This window comes from Leptosomus discolor, chromosome 16, assembly GCF_034619465.1.
Source record: "Leptosomus discolor isolate bLepDis1 chromosome 16, bLepDis1.hap2, whole genome shotgun sequence".
NCBI classification, from domain to species: Eukaryota; Metazoa; Chordata; class Aves; order Leptosomiformes; family Leptosomidae; genus Leptosomus; species Leptosomus discolor.
This window is the reverse complement of record NC_141406.1, coordinates 115,922-134,520: the sequence shown is the minus strand read 5'-3', so window position 1 is coordinate 134,520 and position 18,599 is coordinate 115,922. Positions and strand designations below refer to the sequence as shown.

Below are 18,599 nucleotides of genomic sequence, written 5' to 3'. Positions count from 1 at the left end.
CCTTCTCTTCTCCAGGCTAAACAGCCCCAGATCCCTCAGCCACTCCTCATACGAGACATGCTCCAAGTCCTTTCCTAGGTCAGTAGCCCGCCTCTGTACCCTCTCCAGCACCTCAGTGTCCTTCTTGTAGAGAGGGGCCCAAAACCGGACACGGCACTCGAGGTACGGCCTCACCAAAGCCGAGTACAGAGGCATAGTCACCTCCCTGCTCCTGCTGACACCACCATTCCTGATGCAGGGCAGGATGCTGTTGGCCTTCTTGCCTACCTGGGCACACTGCTGGCTCATGTTCAGCCGACTGTCAGTCAACACCCCCAGGTCCCTCTCTGCTGGGCAGCTCTCCAGCCACTCCTCCCAAGCCTGTAGGGCTGCTGGGGGTTGTTGTGGCCGAAGTGCAGGACCTGGCCCTTGGCCTTGTTGAAACTCATGGAATTGACCTTGGCCCAGTCATCCAGCCTGTCCAGATCCCTCTGTAGAGCTTCCCTGCCCTCTCATCTCCCCAGTGAGGAGATCCTTATGAAGAGCAGAAAATGAGTTTAGTAAATAAAGAAATATATTTAAAGGGCCTGTGCTTTGGTGTGAATTTTCTGGATTTAGGAACAAGGGGTTTCTGTTGGTGAGACTATTTCTGACATCGGTGTCAACATCAATGTGTGCTTGCCCACAGAAACATACCTAAATGAATTTTTTCGTCTGTGCAAGGTGGTTTCTCATGGATCCTGACATATTAGCTGCCATTTGGGGGGAGGATCTTATCTCTCATTAGGATCTAAATGTGGTTCCTCCTATGTAATGAGTTGGTCAATCAAGCCATATGTGTTCCCACCTCTCTGTAAAAACACTATTTCTAGTGGCTTTTGCTTTGGCTAAATGCTGGAGAAGCTTATTTTTTCATGAATATTTACTTGGGATGGGATTTTCCTCTTGATATGTCCAAAACCTTGTGTCTTAGGGTGGTTTGAGTTCCTGTAGGCCATGACCATCCTTCTTGGTGTCATCTCTCCTTCCCCAGTTACATGCCTCTCCTCAGAGGTGACACATACTCACGAGCTTCTGCCCCTTATACATGCCTGCCTCTTCCGCTCTGTGGTAGTCGGTCAGATTGTGATCTGCATTTGCATGTTGCGGTACAGGGAAGGTGAAACAAGCCACTACAACTCAAGCACAATTTACAAGGTTGTGACTCAGATGTATAGCTTCCAGAAATGTTCTGAAACTTCAGAGCTGAGACTTGAAGCTCCATTCAGAGAGTTGCTGTGCCACTTACAGGCTTCGAGCTAGCCCTGCATGGAGATGGGCACTGTCAGACTGCACCTGTGGACAGTGGTTTGCAGGAGAAAGGAAGGGTTGTTTATCTGTAATGGGAGGTTTTTCAGAAGCTTTCCATATATATTAACTCCTCCTTTCTGCTTCTGAAGAAGTTATTGCTCTAAACCTTGGGATTTCCTTCCAAGACTATGGATATATTTTGCCCTCACTAGCTAATGCAGAAGGGGGTATTGTGGTTGGAGCTACTACTGAAGCATCTCTGATTTTAAAAGTTTTTGCCTACCTGCATCCAAAAATGCCCGGTTCCTGATATGTAAACATCCTTCTGCATTTATTGAATCTATTGAGAAGAGATGAGTAGCGTGTGGAGACCTTATTCTCTCATACAGCGATGAAATCTTGGTGTGACATTACTGCTGAGTTTGCTGATTAATAAATTTCCGTCATCACAGGATGTACAAATACACTTCAAACCGTTTCAAGACCCGTGCAGAGCAAGAGGTGAAGAAAGCAGAGCACATGGCGAGGATAGGTGAGTCTTCAGGGTGTGCCTGCATCCTGATCGTGCTGTAGTGAAGGAAAGGACTGACAGAGGCTGCCTTGCTGGATATGACCTGAAATTGCTTCTGTGATCGTTGTGATTGGTCAGAAAATGAGTTATTGCAGTGACCACAGATGGCCCAGACTTACTTCAGTGCAACGGAAGGAACGTACATTGTTCGCTAAGACCCCTGCCTCTGGGGAGTACATGTACAGAATCACCTTGGAGTCGCAGCTCTCTGCTCTTGTTCCATATGAAGCCACCCCCCACAGTTCTGCTCTCACCTTTTGCATATCAATAGCTTTTGGTTCTGTTCTCTTGCGCCTTCCTTGTTGAAGGCGCAAAAAAAACAGATTCAAAAACCAGATTTTTATTCTGTCACTTGGTGTAAAGTGGTTGGTCTGGGTATACGAGGGACTCCTGGTTTGTTTCTTGGGTTTTTTTCCCCTTCAAGACGTAACTTTTGTCCATCTAGTCTTCCCTTCCTGTTAAGTCCCGTACTCCTCAGGAGAAACCCCATTTGACATTATTGGATATTCAACATACAGAAATTACATAAGCATATAAATATAGCATATAACTTCATTAAATGTGCACAAATCTAACATACAAAGTGGTATGCCTAAGCCCTGATGGGGAAACACCGTAGTGAAGGAGGACTCTTGGAAGTTGTAAGATATGTTGACCTATGTTCTTTGGTAGGTTTCATAAATCAGCTTCGTACATCAGTCAGAGGCATGCGTCCCCTTTCCCTGTGCAAGAGCTGCTCGAGGTACCCGTGCGTGTTGTGCAAGTGGCTGTGCCCCATTCAGCCTCAGCAGAGTCATTAAGCGCAGTGTGGTTTTGACCCTGCCCAAAGCAAAGCAGCAGGATGAAATTGTGTGAATTGCTATGTTCCCTATTCCTCCTTTATGAAGTAGAACCTAACAAGATAGACTTGTAACTATGAAGTTTAAGCAGATTTTATCCTGTGCCTTGATCCTTGTAGATGAATTTATTTTTTAGATTGAGACCTATAGCCAAAGCAGGTGTTCAGCACACACTTGTGTTGGCTTTCAAGAAGGTGCAAGTAGCAGAATTTAGAGAGGCTTCTTTCTTGCAGTGGTCCATGAGGCCTTCATGATGTTTAAAAGGTGAGCTTTAGTGTCTCGATACTGAACAGTGCTGCCATTCGGTGACCAGTGCTGAGAACAGATACCATTGGCACGGAAATGTAAACTCATTTTCACCCCCAAAGCTAGCCCACTGCCTCTGACAGTGAGGTGGGTGCTGAGCAAAGGGTTTTGAATGTGGTGAACGTGTGAAAACTCACATCAGACCTCGGGCTGTTTTCTGCAAGATTTGGTTACATGAAGCCTCCAGGACTAAAACATTCTTCTAACATTAACCTCAGCTTCAATGGCACAGATCTCATTTCTTTGCGTCTAGGAAAATTAATTTAATCTCATTTCTTTGCTTCTAGGAAAATGAATTTAATCTGTAACAACCAAGTTCTCTTGTTCTGCTTTTGATGGAAAACGTTAATTTCTCATCATCTCCGGCATATGTTTTCTCTTGCAGATGTGCATCACTCTTAGGAGGGATCTTCACCAGGGAATGATTTGTAGTTTTCTCTTTCAAAACTAGGGTTGCATTGTGAGAAATGGTGGGTCTCAGCTGAGCCAACCACAGTCCCAGCATGCCATGGCTACCTGCCAGGGATGTGTTCCATAGGATGGAATCCATCGTACTGTGGAACTACTGAGGGACTGATGAGTCTCTGGAAGTAGCTCATGAGCTTGTGGAACCAAAACTTATGATAACCAAAAAATAGCTATAGGGGAGGAAGGGGGAAGAAAAGAAAAAAAAAGACGTATGGGCAGCTGTGACTGTTGGCAATATGGCTTTGGCATATCCACAAAGAGCCAAGGCTCAGGAGTGAAGACACATATTTAAAATGAGGAAAAGCCGCTCTTCATTCCCTGGGAACTGACTTCCTGCCTCATGTGATAAGCTGGAGCATCCAATCCCTAAGTGAACAGATGGGAGTCGGGAGAAAAGTGTCATTCCTTGGCAAGGTAGCTCTGAAAGACCATCAGCTGCTTTCTGCGTGTTTCTGAACCAAGACAGAGTACTGCACCAGGGCACCTCAGTATTGCCATTGCCTAGTTTCAAGGAATCCTCTTACAAAGTTTGAAAAGCAAACAAACAGGAAAGGTGAGGAGTTAGGTGGGTGTCCGATATTGAAAGTCATTAACAGCCACGTTCTGTGCTGGACGTTGTTCCGGAGTGTTTTAGTGTGCCCTGTGACTTGCTGGGCAGCACCATGGATATGCTGTGCCTGTGGTCCCCTGGGAGGTCATGAGTGCGGGTTCTAGCTGCTGCACGCTCGTCGTCCCCTTTAGGGCACGTGCTTTTGCCCATTAGGGGCTCAGCCCTCAGACTCATAACTGAACTGTTCCCTGTCAGCCATGCCTTCTCAGTTGTCACTGCGTTAGTGGAGCAGGCGTGACCTGTGCTCTTATGGGTCATCACTGTGTTCTTTGTTCTAGACAGAGCTGCATTTAGCCCCCCAGCTTCTGCCATACAAGCTCTGATTTAAATGGACCAAGTGTTCTAAGTGGTCTCCAAACTCCTGTGTTTTCACATTTAGCCAAACTGTCTCTTGATGATGAAGTCGGTTGCACAGTGCAGTTCTGCTGTGACTTTCTTGGTACGCTGCTGTGAACCCAGAGCCTGCTTACAGAAGCACAGGGGAAGCAGTGGAACAAAACTCAAATGTAACACTGCGTAAAAAGGAAAGGTGATTTTTATTGTAGTGCTCCAAGTTGACTGTGCCTGTTTGCTCTCCCCTCCCTGCACACACCAAACCCATGCATTTCCGCAAGTGGTGCTGGTTATCAAACACTGGCGGCAGCATCTGGATTCCTTCTGGCTGCCAGCTGAGTGCTGCTTCTTGGAGAGGTGCTTGGTAATCTCTAGGAGCCAGTTGCTATGCTGTCAGGTTCTTGCTTACTTCATCCTCCGCAAATCTTTGCGAAGGTCGGTCCTCCACTTTGTGTTTCCTTGTTTTGAGCGTCTCACATCTGCAGTTTGTCTCCCTGTTGGTAGAGCAGGGAGGGAGATGGCTCGTAGTGTGTGCTGCAACTGTGCTGACGCCCTCCTGCTGCAGGGGTACAGGCCTGCTGCTCACCTTGGTGTAAACCACACCATTCCTTAGCACATACTGGCTGTATTTCCAAGTCATAGAATCAAGGAATGGTTTGGGTTGCACTTTGTGCATGCAAACGTCAGGTATAGTGGTGGGTCTTCAGAACAGTGTCCTGTTTTGTGCATGGCACAGATTTGTCTTTTTCCAAGCAAAATTTGGCAATTATCAAAGATAAAAGCATTTCTGAGAATAGTCCTTTTCCTTCATCTCTGCATTTCTTGTTACCTCTTTATTATAATTCCTTTTCAAGTCTGAACTCAGTCTTTGTTTTATGAGAGCCTTTCTCTGCCTTCACACTTCCAGGCAGAGCAGGCAGGGCCACTTGCATCATTACTCGTTCCAGTTCCTCGCTGACTTCCTCATCGATCCCTCCTTTAAACATGCTTTTGCAGAGTTTAGCCCCATCATTATGCCACTGTTGACTGTGACCTCTGAGCAGGTTTAAGATGGCATGGCAGTGGTGCCCTCTCATATGGAAGGTTGTATTTTGTACCTTTTTGTGTTACCTTTGTGCCCTTGTACATGTCAGTCCAGCTCTCTGGAAATGGATCTCCTCAGGTGAATGCCTTCTGATATGCTCTGTGCACTGCGTGGTTAACGTCATCCTTTTCCCTGTGTGTTCCAGCGGAGGAGAAGGCTCGTGAGGCAGAGAGTAAAGCCCGTGCCCTTGAGCTGCGCCTGGGAGGGGATCTCACACGGGAGTCCAGGGTGAGCTTGTGCTTTGGCAGTGTGTCACGTTTTAGGCACTGAATGCTGGCTTTGGAGCAGCACTGGCTGGTCAGCACCCAGTGGTGGCACTGGCGTGTTGGTTAGGCAGGTGACGACTTCAGCTGGCGGTGAGCTGCCAGCAGCCTTCAGGCAGCTCTGGGGTCTCATCGCTGTCAGATGTCCTTCAACATCTGCATGTGGTTTCCAGCCCAAGTGGGAAGCGTGCTGATGTTCCTTCCCCCGCCCACAGCCACCCAGATACCCTGAGTGGGGAGGCAACCCCCAGCCCCAGGCGCTTTGTTTGATGTCAGCCTCTGCGGAAGAGGCCAGGGGAACGTGAGGTATTTGAACAGAAGGAAAATCAGGTGCTTTTTGGCTGTTCCCCCTCCCTGCCTGCACACCTGTCTCCGAAGCATTTGGGGCTCTTGGAGAGAGGCTGTTTACCTTGTCCCCCGACAGCAAGTGCTGCCCTGCGTGTGAAGGTGTGCTGATTGTCACCCTCCACTGTTCATGAATTCTTTACATTAAAAACATTTCTGAGATCTTTGTGAAAAAAATCATAGAAGTGAGTTAATGATGTTATGAATTTCACAGCAGCAGTTTTCCTGTACGATGCTTGTTTGCAGGTGACACTACGACAAGTCCAAAACTCTGCAATAACTATGCGCCGGGAGGCTGATGTCAAGAAAAGGATCAAGGATGCAAAGCAGCGGTGAGTGCAAGGTGGTTCAAAGCTCTGATTTTCCCAGGCTGCGCATTCCACGTGCTCAGATGTCTCCTGCTTCGCTTGTGTGATGGAGGGCGCAGCTCAGCTCAAGGCTTAAGTACCTGTGGGCATCCTGTATGCCCTGGCTGTTCAGCAGCTCAGTTTGCTGTTCTGGTTGCTTCTGCTATTCCCCTCTGAGTTGCTGAAAGACATCTTTGGATTTGGCTTGTTTTCTGTGGATGTTTACCTGTTTTTTTCATCAGCTTTTTTCACTGTCTGCTTTTTCATCTGCAGATAAGAATCATGTAACAAATGTTAGCAAGTTACAGTGAAATGGCTTTTAGAGTTGTAGAGATGTTTTGTAATAACTTGCTGAGTTCTGTTATAGTCAGTGCTGTGAAATCCCAAGACATTGTTCTGACTTAGCTCTGGTTGCGATTAACTTTGCTATCGATGTACTGACAGGAATATTTCACTCTTTGTGTACAGTGTTTTTACAAATTTGTCATATGCATTCCACAAATGAAGTCGTAACCAGAAACAAATGCTCTTAAAACAAATGCTGAGTCTGAGAAAGTTAGAGATTTGTATATCCCTGGTCTCTGTTCCCACCTAGTTGTTTTGCATGCTAGTTTACATGGCTGCTTAGGTCAGAACTGTCCCAGACTTGTTGCCAGAGATAGGTCTAATGCGTCTTAAGATGTTAAAAAAAAAAAATAAGTACAGCTTTAAAAGTGCTAGAGCTATGACCTGAAGAATGGAGAAACTCTTGGGAGAAGCTGTTTTCTTCAGCTTCCCTGTACTTTTCTGTGCACAGCTTGTTCTTGGATTTGATGGCATTAGTGCACAAAGTAAAATTTTGTGGATGGTCTTCTGGCCTTCCTGCCAATGGGCAAAATACTTTTTCCTATTAAAAAGCTGAACAACAAACAAAGAAGTTGGACGATACAAGTTTATTTGAAAGCAGTTTCTCTATGCCCTTTATTGACTAGTTGGAAATGAGAGATTCCAGGTCTTCTTCAGCAGTTCTTTCTGTTTGAATCTAAGAAAGTTTGTAGGCCACAAAATGTAACCAGCTGGTTTGGAGGCATACAGCAGCTGTAGGTAGGCCAAAAGGCTATCTCTAGTCAGGTTTCAAATAGGTGATGATGAGGAAAATAGATGTTTGTGGCAGCTAACCAACAGCAGGGGAGCAGGCCTTTTGTCTGGATTTCTGTACAGACCTGGCCATGTGTGCTTCTGGGTGAGAGCTGCCAAATGCTCCACCAGCTCCAGGCAGGATTGTGGCTTTCCCTGCATCCCTGCATTTGTCACTGGTGATCGAAGGAGGTTCAGAGGGTCAGGCTTTTCCATAATCTGGTACTTTATCCAGAAAACAGAAGAAATCCCTGAAAAATATGTATAATAGAAAACCTTCTGTACAAAACAGTTTATGTAGGCTCTCAGAAAACTCGAGTTACAGAGAAAGTCCCAGGTCAGTTTTCTGCTGTTTCTCCGGTGCTGGGTGCATCATTATAAAATCCTGGACTTTTGGCCCACCACTTAATTTTCCATGGTTTGGATGATAATTTGACTTCCTGTCCTTGCTGATAAAAATGAGAAGATGTGCTTCCTATCTTTTTAGGTGAGTGCACATTGTTACTTAAAATTTAAGGCTCTACATCCTTTTCCAGAAGTTAGAAAAAGAGAATTAGTCCCCAAGGTGGGTGTTTTGCCACACCTACTCGTGCTCTCAAATCACAGTTGTCCACGTGGATAAGCTGAGACCAAGCAGGTGACATTCTAGCCCAGATTCTATGTTGGCAGCGCTCAAAACATCTCCTGGCAAAGGTTTAGGTGTAAAATTACCAAAAGCTGCTCTTCCAGGTGTTTTCCTAGTAACTTATTTTGGAGTCATCTGTTCTAAAGGAAGGCGTGTTACAGGGTACATATCTATCTGTGTGGGGAAGAAGATGGCTTTAAACAGAAAATGAACATGAAATTAATAATTTCAGGGAGTTATTTTGAGATACTTGTCCATTAAGATAGACTTACATCTGGTATCTGCGGATTATTGTTGTGCAGTGCTCATGCATACACAGCTCACGTTCTTTTAATGTCTGATATTAGTAGACAGTCCACAGATCATGTTAATGAATTCCACTATCTTCAACTAATCACCTAAGGCGAAGTCAAATTCCTCATTGGGATAAAGCACATAAGCGCTAAGAAGTCAGTGTGGGGGGAAAAAGAAGGGAGATCAGCAGTGACGGGGCTGGGTAGGACAATGAGATAGACTATGCCTTGCAAAGGTTAAATGTTTGGACCTCACGTTTGATGATACCTTCAGCCTGAAACTGAGGATCCTCATTATGAAAAACCCTCAGTGTGGGTTTCATGGAAGCTGTGGGACCTACTTAATTTAGTCTGTTAAAGAGCAATAGTTCTGTTTGTGAGTCACGGGGATTTTGTTTGAATTATAACGCAGAGAGATCTGAATCTCCTGCAGCTTTCTGCCTTGCGGGCGATACAATTCCTGATAATCAAAGATTCAGCTTCAGAAATCCATGTGTGCTCACAAACATACTTGAGGCCAAGTTTTGTTGAAGTCATCTGCTGCGTAGATAAAGTCGAAACCATGCAAATTGCTATCCCGTCCTTTCCAGAAAGAAAGCTCTGCTTGGGCTGTGTGTTGTGTCTTCCAGCTTTCAGACTTAGAGGAATAGCATTGTAAAACTTGTAATTATGAGAACTTTCCCAGAATCTGAATATCAAGACTGTAGTTTTGTGTCAAAATCTTAATTTCCATGCTTTATCTAGCATGGAGAGCTACACCTGGAAAATACAAACCAAAGTAGCATTGGAGAGGACCAGTCTGTACCTAATGGTACTGGCATAAAACTAGTTAACTGTAGTTTTTTTGAACAAGCAGATTTGAAATAAAAACCAGAATCCATTCCTGAAGGAGAAAACATACCCAAATGAATAATTAAGTTATTTGAACAGATTCTGTCCAGCCTAAATTGCTGTCTGCACTGCAAAGTTTTTACATTTTGTATTTCCTATTTAGTTGTAATGCACATCCAACAAATGCTTTGTGCTTTTTAGAAACGGCAGACTACTGGACAGGTGTCAGTAAACCCGTAATGCTCCAAAGTGCCAGACGTCCATACCTTCTATCTAATGGCAAATAATTAATTTTATTTTCAACATCTCTGAGGCTTTGTTTCATTCTCTTACAGTGCTCTGAAGGAGCCCAAAGAACTGAATTTTATCTTTGGTGTGAATATTGAGCAGCGCGAACTGGATGGCATGTTCATTTATAACTGCAGTCGGCTGATAAAGATGTATGAGAAGGTGGGCCCGCAGCTGGAGGGCGGCATGTGAGTTCCTGGAGATTTTTCAGCAGTCTTTTTGCTTAAGTCTGGCATGTTCCTGTGTGTAACTTAGACTGTGCAATAAACTTGTTCTGCATTAGTCATTCTTCACAAGCATGAGGCTTACTCATTTTGTCAGCCTTTAGTTTGGACTCTGACAAATAAATTATATTTAATATTGCCTGATATTTCCCTGGTTCTTGACAGAGAGTTCCCTACACAGATTTGGATCATACAGCGTGAGGCTTTTGTGCTCAGTGCTGGCGGTTGGGGCTGATGAATACTGGGAGCAGTACTGCCTCATTCTAGGGACAGGGAGAGTAGGTCTTGAAAGCAAATAAGAGTATTCAAGCCCACCTTACTCTCTGCATGCTGGCTCGAGTCTGATTTAGAAAGCTGATAAAACCAGTACTGCTGCAGGAATGGGTGGGTGATTGAGTGTGTGCATAAGCTGTGATTTTCAATACTGTTGCTCTGAACAACGACCTGGTCGTTTAATGATGTTTGTGGCTGTGTGTCCCTCTTCCAGGGCTTGTGGTGGAGTGGTAGGGGTGGTGGATGTGCCCTATTTGGTTCTGGAGCCAACCCATAATAAACAAGACTTTGCTGATGCCAAAGAGTATCGACACTTGCTGAAGGCCATGGGAGACCATCTGGCTCAGTATTGGAAGGATGTTGCTATAGGTGATGGAGCTTCACAATTACCAGGGGCTGGAAGGGGGAACTTTGGTGGCTGGAAGGCAGCTAAGGGGGAGGGCAACCAAGAGTGCAGGTGGTGATTTTGGAGGTGATCGCTCCATACTGAGCAGGGCTTACTTATTTTGCAGCCCAGAGAGGTATCATCAAGTTCTGGGATGAATTTGGTTATTTGTCAGCAAACTGGAACCAGCCTCCATCGAGTGAACTGCGCTACAAACGCCGGAGAGCCATGGAGATCCCTACCACGATTCAGTGCGGTGCGTCCAACCAGGCTGCGATTAGGAGTCGAGGCCTCCCTGGGGAAGTGGGGAGGGTCTCCTGGCTGTAGTTGGGGAGCAGCTAAGTGGGTAGGAGGTTTCAGATGAGCTTTGCTATCGTTATCGCCTTCTGGGGTTTGTCTCCTTCTGTGAGTTCCCTTTGTCTGCCCTTCATGGTGCACTTAGACATCTCGGTGTAAGGTTCCTTTCCTGCAGTTTACCAACTGTGATGTTCTTCAGGTGCCGTTACAGAACAGGGCAGGTGTGGCCAGTGTTGAGAATGGGCTTAGAAATGTCATACGAACTGGAACTGGCTGAAGCCACCCATCCCAATACTAGAATAAGATCTGAAACTTCCATGTAGGCAATGGAAAATGGCCAAGTCATTTGTATTCTGATGCACTGGCCTGCTAATCGGTACTAAGTGTGAGCACAGAAGGGAACCATTTACAGTCGACTTGCAAATGTAATGCAAGTGCTCCTCTGTGCATCTCTAAACAGCCCTGGCTAAGCCCTCACTGGGGTAAGGGAGATCTCAACACAACCACTGTGTCTCTTGGTGGAGGGACATCAAAATCCCTCAACCTCATTTGCCCCACAGGACTTGGGGATGAGGATGTAGCAAGGAATGTGAGGTCAGTCTTGTGGAATTATTTTGTTAGGCTGTCCTGCCTTGATGGTTTTCTCAGTCCTTCCCAAGTTCCTCCCAAAGAGGAGGGGCTTTCCTGTCATATTTCTCCTCTGCTGTTGACATCCTTCCAGAGCCTGATTTAAGAACTTTGCATTTTTTTGGCAAAACTTGATTTTTTAAGCTGTTGATTTCCTGATAGGCCAGCAATGGTCTGAAAGCCAAATCTGTCTTCCTGCTTCATCTAAAATTTATTAGATTTTTTTTTTTTCTAGTGGATAAATCTCTGACTTGTTTTGTGTTGATACCAGTAAGAGATAGCCTGACTTCTGAGATGAGCAGTGATTTCAGGATTGGCTGTTCAGTTGGTACATGCTGTCATTGCGGCAGTGACCGTGAGGTCCTCTGGTCTCAGTTGATGCCAGGCTTCGTCAGATTGTTGTTATGGATGCCTTGTACAAGATTTGATGTCTTCCTCCAAGCATTTTGTGAGCATGAAGCAAGAGTTGACCCAGTATATCCTGTGGCTGTCTCGCTTTTTTTTTTTCCAGCCACTAGTTTTATTGTCATTGGATATACTTTGGAAATGGGTGTGGTCCTTGGGCATTAAATGGACTTGAGAAGTGCTATGGAAAAAAAACAGTTTTGTGGCTCAGGCTGTATATTTCTGACTTGCAAAGTGTTTGTCTAACAGATGTGTGTCTGAAATGGCGGACTCTCCCGTTCCAGCTGAGTTCAGTGGAGAAGAATTACCCTGATAGCTGGGTGTGCTCAATGAACCCCGATCCTGAACAGGACAGGTAAGAATCAGTTAATATAAAGACTTTTCTGCACTGTGCCTTATCTGCACATGATTTTTCTTTCTGGTCGTCTGTTCTTTGAGAACAATTGGAGGGATAGGCAGTAATTTTGTACCTTTAAGCTGTTCTCACAGTCTGTGAAAAGGTAGTGATGATGACGTATGTATTTGGAGCTGACACGTTGGTGGGCATTTGTGCAATGTACAAATTGCAGAGTGCACCACCAGCAAGTTTGTAGGTGATACCAAACTGGGAGGAGCAGCTGATGTGCCAGAGGGTCGTGCATCCATCCAGAGGGACCCGAACAGGCTGGAGAAATGGGCCAACAGGAACCTTATGAGGTTCAACCAGGAGAAGCGCCAAGTCCTGCCCCCGGGAAGGAGCAACCCCAGGCACCAGGACGTGCTGTTCAGCCTGGAGCAGAGAAGGCTCAGGGGGATCTCATTAATGTATATAAATACCTGGAGACAGTCTGCAAAGAGGACGGAGCCTGGCTCTTCCCAGTGGTGCCCAGGGACAGGACCAGAGGCCATGGGCACAAACCGGCACGCTGGAGGTTCCCTATGAACATCAGAAACACTTTTTCCCTGTGAGGGTGACTGAGCACTGGCACAGGTTGCCCAGAGAGGTTGTGCAGTCTCCGTCCTTGGAGATATTCTGGGACATGGTCCTGGGCAACCAGTTCTGAGTGACTCTGCCTGAGCAGGGGATTGGACCAGATGACCTCCAGAGGCATCTCCAACCTCAACCAGTGATCTGGTGAAATTAAGTTCCTTTATGTTTTTTCTGTGCTGCCGCTGGAAATACGATTGTAGCCTTAGTTTATGCCTGTTAATTTTAATGTAGGTAGCACAGACAGCGATTGAAGAATAGTCACAAGCACAGGCTGGGAGTGCTGTGTGTTCAGTGTTTGCAATTGTCTTTATTGCTACTATAGCTCCAACCCGTTAGACACACAAACTGCAGCCACACCTGTGCATTGCAGTGAGCCCAAGAATGGCATTTTGCACACTTGAGGGAGCAACACATCGATTCATTTCCCAGCGGTGTGTCTCACCGCTATAAAATCCAGGTAGAATCTAGTCATTTATCTGAATGAGGAAAATGATTGCTCTAGGCTGCTGCTTCTCTGTGGAGAGAGACACTGCTAGAAGCTGATCCTTGTCTTGTATGATGAGGGAAGCTGCTCAGCTATAGTTCAAGTGCCTTGGCTTAGTGCTTAAAGACAAAGGGAATGAACCTAGGTGGTAACTTTTAATGGGAATAAAAATTTTAACATCTGTGGCTGAAAAAGCTACAAAGAGGTGTTGATTTTGATATTTAGAAAGTATTGATTTTCTGGCTTCTCCTTTTGGCACCTGTCATTGGAAGAATACCAATGCTATCTTCCCTGTTGCTCCATGGTTTTGTGCCCTGGTGCGGAGCTACGAATAGTGTGGTTGTGCTGAGAATGTCCTCCGGCTGAACTGCTGGGGTAGGGCTGAAGCTTCCAGCCCCAGAAGAGGCTGCCACACCTCCAGCCACCCCAGCTGAAAACAGGAGCAAGGCTGGGAATGCGTTGCTGGTAGACACCCACACAAATGCAGATAGCCCACACATGTCTGGCCATGCCAGTCAACACAGGCAGCGCTCACGCAAACCGCACCAGCAGCCTCATCTTTTTCCCTCTCCGTTGATCAGGGTGAAGGACCAGTAGTGGAAATACATCCATATCTGGCCCCTGGACCCTGTCCCTGTGGTTATTTGCACTGGGTTAGATGAGCCCTGAGGCCTGCAGCCCCAATGGGTGCGGGGTACAGACCTCCTCACGTGGGCACAGATGACACGCGCACACTGCAGACCTCCCAGTGTCTCACCTGGGGCACGCTCTCTGTCCTCTAGCGGATCGGGATCCTTGCTCTTCCCAGGTGCCTCCTGCCTAGAGGCACCATCAGCTCTGCGTACGCGCCCATACCTGTCTCCAGCAGTCAGGCAGGACTCCCCAGTCCTTCCAGTAGTCAGCTCCTGCGGGGTCACCCTTAGACACCCCCTCCCCTTGCTCCCAGGCCCGCTGGCTCGTCTGGCCTGACATTTGCTGTGAATCACACGTTTGTGGGCATGTCTGCGATCCCTGCCGCTGGTGGCACGCAGGCCCCTGCAACTGGTGGTCCCACTCTAGCTGCTGGCATTCAGACCACTGCACACACATGGAGACGCAGAATAGAGCCCCTCGCCCAGGAAAATAGAAAAGGAGTTTAGTACAGGTACAAGCGTACTGACCAGTCAACTGTTCAGGTACAACTGGCCCTCTTTAGCCTTTTATTTCTCTGTTTTCCTACGTTTCTTCCTCCACAAATCTTCTCAATCCCTTCCTTTACCTGCTTTTGGTTCCTCCATCAGTCCAAAAGATGCTTCAGAGAGCCGCTCACATTGACTGAACACTGGGGCTGAGGCTGCCCTGGGACAGCCCTGGCACGAGCCCAAACGGTGTGTCTGTCCCTCTAAGTACCTAATTTGCATTCCCTGAGCTGCCTTTGGGCCTCTGGGCTTGTGGAAATGGGCCTTGGATGGGCTGCTGGCTCCTGGGATGGCCTGGGAGTAGCCAGGCAAGGGTGTTAACTCAGGTTCTACCACCTGCTGTTGCTTTGTGCTCTTTTGTGTATGTGCAGATGAGCTTTTTTATCAAGTAACATAACAGGAACTTGGTTTTCTAATGACAGAATTCAAATTTTCTATTTGCAATACCTTGAAAATTGGGAGGAGTTTGGCTGCATTTCATGTGAGAACATGTTGGGACGTTGGTTGGAGTAAGTCAGAGTGTCTTGCAGTGTGTGCATGCGTGACGTCATCCTCATCCCCTTGCAGGGCAAGGTGCTTTGGACGGGTGATCCGCACTTCTGGTCATTTCAGCTTCTTTGAAAGGGATCTCAGGAGTCCTGTTCCAGGAGCATAAATAACTTTAAATATTTTTGGATTGAGGAGGCTCACGTGCACTTCCCAGCAGTCAGTGCAGTAGTGTCCCTTTCCACGAGGCAGAAGGGTTTCTACAGAAGTTGCACTAGCACTCCCCTGGCCTGGGTGGTGCCAGCAGAAAGCAGGGCTTCCTTGCAGTCACCGCGCTTCTGAACTTCCAAGTGCTCTGCTGCCTGGTGGTTCTTGCTGTGTCCTTGTGCTATGCGTTTGGAGACCTTCAGCTCTGTGTCTTGACTGTGTGCCCCAGCTGTTCTGTTCTAGGTATTTGCATTGTCTGAGGGAGGGCTGAGGATTTCGGAAGCATTGCTGTTGCCACCATGGGTGGAGGCCCTCCAGCTTGTGTGCCATGAGGGTCTGTGCAGAATCTCATCCAGTCAAGTTGAAGATGAAGCATGGTTGGAGTTGATGTTCTGACCCTCTCCTGGTGTCAGAAGACCATGTGGTGGTTTCAGCTGGCCCGGCATTGTCTGCCTGCGTTGTGTCCGCTGTTGGCACTGAGCTGTTCCCCACCCATCTGATTTGTCCACCTACACCTCAGTTTATGCTAGTGGCACTTTGTCCTGGGCCATGGGAGCTGAATGCACTTCTCCATCTCTGTCCTGTAAAGCAGTCACCCCTTCCGATGCCACAGTCTACGTTGGCGTCAGCACTAAGTGGCACCATCGCTCACTTCATCACAGCGTGTGACGACACAGTGTGTCTGTGTCACACTTCAGTGTCAGACTCGCTCTCCTTCCTTATCCCCCCTAAGATCCAGTTGGGCCCTAAGTGGTGTTGGGACTTGTAGCTGGAACACCAACTGAAGGTGTCTCTCTGGCTCAGGGCTCCCTGAGCATCACCAAAGCCTTGGTGCTGAGTTGCAGACTATTCTGACTAAAAGGTAATTCCTTTTTTTCCAACCTGCTGCCTTTAGTGATGCAATGTGTGGTTTTGAATGTCACGAGTAGTCTTAATTTTTTCCTGTTGGCAGAACTAATGGGTGCTTTCATACTTTCTTGTGCTGTAAGATGCAGCTTAACAATGTTTTCAACCTCGATCCATGCACTGGCATAGGAGATGGAAATTCTCTGCTGGGAAACTTGTATATAGTGCCACTTGGTCAGCTTTATTTTTGGGAATCGCAGCTTTGGTGTCAGACAGTCACTTTGCAGTGATGACAGATGCTTTCTTAGCCGAGGAAGTAACTGCTCCATGAAAAACTTCCCTGCAGTGCTTCAGCTGAGAAGAGGCTGATGGTGAAACTGCTGCTTCTGCTCCTTTCCACTGACAAAGCTGATCACAGTATGTATCTCACAGAATAGGGGATATCCCATCAGCTGGCAGGTTCAGGATCAGGGATTTTGAAAAAATCATCTCTCATCAGCCTCTTGGAGCTCTGTGTGATCCACAATGAGAGTGGGGTCCTCCCTTTATCTGCAAGACTCACGCTGCGGGAAGTTTTCAGTGGATTGGCTCCAAGGCGCTGCAGGAGTCTGCTGGATCTCTTGCATTGTGCAAGAGTTGTCTCGGTACTGCTGCTTTCCTGTCTGGCATCGTCCCTGCGTGGCTTTGCCCTGAAGGGGTCGATCCTGGTGTGTCTGGCCATGACTCAGTTGCGTGACAGAAGATCAGCCTGGTAACCCCTCAGTCCCCTCTTCTTCCTCTGGCAATGCTCCTGATGGCCAGCTGCTCAGCCAGAAGTTAGAAGGTGATGCCAGTCCACTTTCCTGTATTTCCTACCTGTGTTTTTCTCAGCTTTCAAGGACTCTTCCAGTATTCTGCATCTGAGAGGAGCTGAGGGAGTAGGATACTCGCCACTGTTTTGTAGTCTGTAAGATCAACAGGATGGGAAAAGCAAGTCGCTAAGGGGTATTGCACAGGAAAACTTTGTGGCCTTGGGTGTCAAGGCAAAGTGCATCTTCTGTCAGAAGACTCGTGTAAACGATGCCTTAATGAGAAGTTACTGATAATAAGCTTTCCTTTCTAAATGGAAAGAAAGTCTGTAAAAAGATGAATTGATATGAAGACCTAAGTTGATAGGAAGGAAAATTGCTCTAAAAGTCCAGAGCACAGAAACAGAAAACCAGTCCCAGCTGTTCCTAAGCTTTGTTTAGCTCCTGGGCTCTGAACTGGCAATTCCCAACATAAATGGCTTGTTTTTAACAACTACGCTTTCGGCCTTTAAATCGTACGTGTTTCCCAAGAAAACCACTGGTTTTGAGGTTGTGGCTACTGTGGAAAGGAAAGTGGTTTTACTGTTGTGTTTGGGATGGGGTGAGGACAGGGCTGTGTGTGCGGTGCAGGTTCTGCTGTCGTTGCTGAGATTTTCTTGCATTCCCTTCATAGATGTGAAGCTGCGGAGCAGAAGCAGAAGGTACCACTGGGAACTCTGAAGAAAGACTTGAAATCACAGGAGGAAAAGCAGAAGCAACTGACAGAGAAAATCCGCCAACAGCAGGAAAAGCTCGAAGCTCTGCAGGTGAATCTCCAGCTAAGGAGGTCTCCAGCCATGCACGGAAGGTTTGAGGGACCTCCTAGTGCAAATGGCTGATGCCAAGTCATGTCTGCCTCAGCCTTCAGTGCCCCCTGTGCTCCTTCGTGGGGTAGGCGTTGTTTTATTAACAGAAAACAAGCATCTCGGCTTGCATTTCATTTTCTGCTGGGAAAATGGGAGTGATTGCTGGTGTTCAGGGAAAGGGATGTCTCTTGATGTCTTCTAATTTTTTATTCTAAATGGGAAAGCTGTTTGCTGGGTTCAGACAGGCCCTGACAGCTTTTAAAGATAGCCTTTCTGATTTTTGTATTTTTAATAGAAAACCACTCCAATTCGATCTCAAGCTGACTTAAAGAAACTGCCTCTGGAAGTGACCACACGGCCTGCAGGGGAGGTAAGTGGGATAGCGCTGTAGGCTCTGCACTCTGCTGTGCTGTCCTTAGCTGCTCTGACGAGCAGCGCCCGACTACTCTTCCATCCTTTCTGTCTCTGTACCCTCATGTGTTTCAGAACACCCAGTCACAGACCCGACCTCAGCGCCCGCGATCTCCTCCTTTGCCTGATGTAATCAAGAACGCTCCCAGCAGACCACCACCACCTGCTCCGCTTCCCAAGTCCACCAGTCAGCTGAAAAAGAGCTCTTCAGCTTGGCCAAATATCAGCGCTCCCAAACTGGCAAACATGCTCTCCAAGGAGGAGGCCGGCACTTCCAGGACACACCAGCCCACTGTGACAGCTGGAAAGTCTAACAGCACTTTAAAAACTCTTGCCAAACCGGGTACCACAACAAAGCCACCTTCAGCTGTCCTGCAGAACCCCAAAAGCTCACGTGAGACACCCAGTCCAAAAGCTGCCAAGGTGGCAGCGCTAAAGAAATCTGCTACTGTCAAATCCCCACAGGTGAGACCCCAGGGGATGGAACCCTTCCGCTCCGTGCCTGCTGGAGCCGGCCTTACTCTGTCGCACGGGGTTTGCGCTGTGTTCCCTGCGCAGGACGAGATAATTTCTCCTTTGCTCTCG

General features: G+C 47.1%; 1 protein-coding gene across 4 annotated transcripts in view; it reads left to right on the top strand.

The window, feature by feature from the left end:
- The window catches only part of MORC2 (MORC family CW-type zinc finger 2), a 57,977-nt gene that overhangs the window by 34,060 nt on the left and 5,318 nt on the right, over window positions 1–18,599 (top strand). For 3 of the 4 annotated variants that reach the window (XM_086473987.1, XM_086473986.1, XM_086473985.1), the window contains exons 10-19: window positions 1,722–1,801; window positions 5,626–5,708; window positions 6,335–6,420; window positions 9,636–9,776; window positions 10,300–10,454; window positions 10,598–10,726; window positions 12,049–12,154; window positions 17,432–17,564; window positions 17,899–17,973; window positions 18,099–18,479. In XM_086473987.1, the coding sequence (XP_086330113.1) occupies window positions 1,722–1,801; window positions 5,626–5,708; window positions 6,335–6,420; window positions 9,636–9,776; window positions 10,300–10,454; window positions 10,598–10,726; window positions 12,049–12,154; window positions 17,432–17,564; window positions 17,899–17,973; window positions 18,099–18,479 (1,369 nt within the window). Of the gene's footprint in view, window positions 1–1,721; window positions 1,802–5,625; window positions 5,709–6,334; window positions 6,421–9,635; window positions 9,777–10,299; window positions 10,455–10,597; window positions 10,727–12,048; window positions 12,155–17,431; window positions 17,565–17,898; window positions 17,974–18,089; window positions 18,480–18,599 lie in introns of all 4 variants that reach the window. The other variant, XM_086473984.1, reaches the window with a different exon arrangement.